At 29.0% G+C, this 4,200-nt stretch overlaps 1 protein-coding gene across 1 annotated transcript; it reads left to right on the top strand.

Moving 5' to 3' along the window:
- On the top strand, positions 1-1,221 carry LOC130805911 (probable membrane-associated kinase regulator 6). The gene has a single exon (XM_057670748.1). It carries the CDS (start codon positions 4-6, stop codon positions 718-720), a length of 717 nt encoding a protein of 238 aa, XP_057526731.1. The 5' UTR covers positions 1-3; the 3' UTR covers positions 721-1,221.
- Positions 1,222-4,200: the final 2,979 nt, after the last annotated feature.

Here is a 4,200-nt window from a genome sequence, read left to right as displayed (position 1 = left end):
TAGATGCATAAATTGAATAAATCTCTATCCTCTGTATTTGGTTATATCTTGGGTATGGCTGTTGAAACATCCCAACCTCTTTCCATTGAGAGCTTCTCATACAGTTGGTTGATAAACCTGAAACCATCCCTTGAAAGCGTTAGTGAATCCTTCCGGGCTGCTATGGATTCATCCGATGAATCTTTCTTCATCGAGATGGATCCAAACATGCCAGCTTCAAAGAGGTTCAAGAAACTGAACTGGGATTTCGATTTCAATCTACCGTTTTCAGAGCAATCCACAGCTGCCATTGTACACGCCGATGAGATCTTTTGTGAGGGCTTTCTCATGCCCTCAAGGAGTAAAGATTACCGTGATTCAAGTCCGTGTGCTTCTCCTTTGTCTGATTTTCAAAACCGAGAAGCTATTGTAGGTGATCATCGAAAGTTCCGTTGCTCTTCCTTGAGAAGATGTCGGAGCATATTGTCTAGGAAAATGTTCGAAAAATACTTGTATTTTTTGTTCCCGTTACTGGGAAAAATAAGAAGCTACAGATCAAAGTCTAAAGATAGAACAGCAAATAACAGACTTTGGGCTGTGAAGAATAACAGGTCATGTTCACCTCAGGCATCTCCTCGAACAAGCATATGTTCTCTCCCCGGAGACTGGAGACGGTCTTGTGATTCCGAGAGCTCGATTCATGAGGCTGTTCTTCACTGCAAAAAATCCATCGGTTTGTAATTTTTGAACCTGCTAGTCCTGTACTATAACAGGTTTTGTGTACATACAGAAGGAATTAGGAACAATTACCATATGATAGATTTACATTTTTGCAGAGGAAGGAATGAAAACTGAGAGGTGTAGAGATGTTTGTCTCTTTTTTAGCTTCTTATCTCTTTTATGTAATTTCCCCCTCTTTTTTGATTTCCATTTTGGTGCACCTTAATGTAGTGTTCTAGTTTTGAACATGAAAAAAAGAAGACTATATTCTTGTATCAGACTCTTCTCCTTTGATTTCTCTTTTTCACTTGTGTAATCAAGATTATAAACCATTGACGAGAAATTGCGATGATACATAAAAAATTTTCGGGATAAACATGATAAATTAATAATTCATGACGAACTTGAGTTATTGAGTTCAAGTAGGCATCAAACTAACTATTTTTGATACAAACAAATCATGAATAAGAATTGGAAAAGATTTTATTTGGATGGTGGATCTCATGTATAGATATGATATGATTTTGTCCTAATTGGGTCCTTTAATTTAATTGAAAAGACATAAATATAAGTATATAGTAGTATTTATAATTAAGATACTATTTTTTGTCTTCTTAAACTTGTTACTGATAATAACATAATTTAAAAGACAATTTTAAAAGAACAGATGAGTACTTCATTATTACTTGGTACAACCTGATAACTAAAAGCATAAATTTCCCTACCACAAATGGGCATTTGCCCCATAACGTATGGGATACATTGTTATCATTTTATTTTTATTTTTAAGAAATGTGTAGCAATGTTTGAATTTTTGATAACAAGACATGATGCCAATTTATTACTTGAAAGTTGCAATTGGGATATACTACTGAATTACTCCACATCACTTTATTCTTTCAAAGAGCTTGATTGTGAGATTGTTATGACTCGTATACAAGTCATCTCCGACTCGGTGGAGCGGTAGTTTCATTCTAGACTTAAATTCAATTTTTATTATATATTTTTAGATGCTAAAATCATTTTAAGATATAAATTAAATTATGTTTGGTTTAATTTTAATTTATTAAATTTGACAAAATTAAAAAAAATTTCAAAATTAGAATCAATTCGACCTAACTAATTTTCAACTATGTTTAAATTTGTCATTTATTTCACTCTTAAACTATCATAATCTTTTAGTTTAACATATGATAATGACTTAATGATATTATATTTAAGTCTTAAATTTAACCCTAATAAGATAAAGCCTAATTCAAGATTAAGTTGAGTTTGGTCTCAAAATCAGCTCACCCAAATCTAAACTCCACTCAATCACAAAAGAGTAGTCAAAATCCCTACTAAAGGCCTCAACTTAAGCTCCTTGTCTTCGTCATGTCTACTTTCAAATCTTGTTAATAACCTTTTTCAACCCATATAATATTTGACTTAAAAAATTCTTATAGGCTTTCATAAGTTCTTACATCGAAATTCAAAATGTTGCTAAGTAAGTGTGACAAAGAAGTATTTCCTCTGTTCCTTAATACTCGTTATATTACAATTCTAACAATATTCATCTTTAATCTTGTTTCGGTAATATCGATCATGCATAAGAAATAATATAATTATATGGGATATTATTTTATTCTTATTAAACCTAATTTTTTAATTAGCAATTATCACATTTTTTCGTTCAAAATAAAAATATTTAATATTAGAATATACAATGAATTACGTGCAAAAAGAAATGTAGTAAGTATTGAATAACTACGAAAAATATAAGTTCTAGAAAAACAATAAATAACCTTCATGATCTCCTTTCTAACCAACCAATAGAGATGGACATAGATGAAGTGGGCTCAATAATATTTATTTATTTATTTATTATTTTTGTGTCTAAATAAATTAAAGATAAATAATTATGACAAAAATTCCCAAAAAAAAATAAATTATGACGAAATAATGTCTAGTTTTTCTGATGATGGGTCGCATCTATTAGAGGCATGGTACGACAATACATCATATACTAAAATTAAATTGTATGTATAATAAATAAATAATTATTGTTTATTGTTAAGTAGGTTTATATTTTGCATATGTCACTATATTCTTCCCTTTTCATCAAGCAAGGAAAAAGAAAGGATGGGTTCTTACAAACTTGAGGGATGGTCCATTATTATGGAAACATCCAATTTAAAGGAATCCTTATCTTCTCAAGTTTTATTTATTTATCATATTTGTTTAGTTTATTTTCAGCCATCCATTACCTAATGACCCAATTATGGTTTTTAATTAGAGTTTAGGCATTTTAATTGGTCACATTGATGATATAAGTATGAATTTGGAGTTCATTTGAATGTGATGTAAGGAGTAGTAATATAATCCTATTGAATATACTAGTATAAGAATGATGCCATACAACCAACATATATAGCTACATTATAAATAATAAACTATTCTTGTGCAAGACTGTCGCTCAATGAGACGATCTCATAACAAAAAGTTCATATGCTAATAATTTGTATTAGATGGGTTATTCAACCTAAGAATTTGCGGTTTATAATACTCTATACATAATACGCAAGAGAGATGAAATATTAATCTTCTCAATAGATAAATAATGAGAATCAAATCCTATCAGAAAAAAAAATGGCAATTATATGACTCGGTTCCTGTATGACTAATTAGAATATAGTAGTATAATTACAATGATGTGTGTAAGCTAATTCCATTATACACACATCTAATTAGATATGGAGTTATACAAAATACTAATTTATTAAATGACTTTCTCTATTACATAAGATACATGTTTGGTATTAAAGTTCTAATAATTAATTATGATTCAATAAGACCAATTAAACACCTATATGGGAGAATTATGAGTTGACATTGTGAAAGCTGTTCTTTTTTCATCCGTATCACGATACCAATTAAATCTAAAAAAAACTAACATGTTAACTTCCCTAAAATTAAAGTCGAATTTACAACAAATCAAATAATATCTTGAACTCATAACCATGATGGAAACTATATTATCTATATATCAATCCCCAAAATTGCATAATGTTTTATCATTTTCTCAAAATCACAATTATATATTAAAATGTTATCTAATATCTATTTATATTATAGATATATAGATGTAATTATATGTAACATGTTAAATAATTATATGCCATATGCATTTATTAAATACAAAACATGAATGGTTGAATCATGGCTTGCCAATTGTGATGCACACATATCATGTTAGTCACTTGGAAAAAACCACTATTTTAAGCATTATTTTGGATGGATATAGAGTGTTTTAATCATTTACTCTATATTAAAGATAAGTACTAGTTTTGCCTTCAAGAAAATATTATTTAAATAGATAATTATTGAGATAGCAAATGCCAAATTGTATTTCTCGTATGCACCAATTAATGAAATAGATCAAATTGGAAAAAAAAAATATTTATCACAATTAATGGGACGATAAAAGAATTTGAATCACGCAATAAAAATTAACTTTAAACT

Source organism: Amaranthus tricolor, chromosome 2, assembly GCF_026212465.1.
Source record: "Amaranthus tricolor cultivar Red isolate AtriRed21 chromosome 2, ASM2621246v1, whole genome shotgun sequence".
Lineage (NCBI taxonomy): Eukaryota > Viridiplantae > Streptophyta > Magnoliopsida > Caryophyllales > Amaranthaceae > Amaranthus > Amaranthus tricolor.
This window is presented reverse-complemented; position numbering and strand designations above follow the sequence as displayed.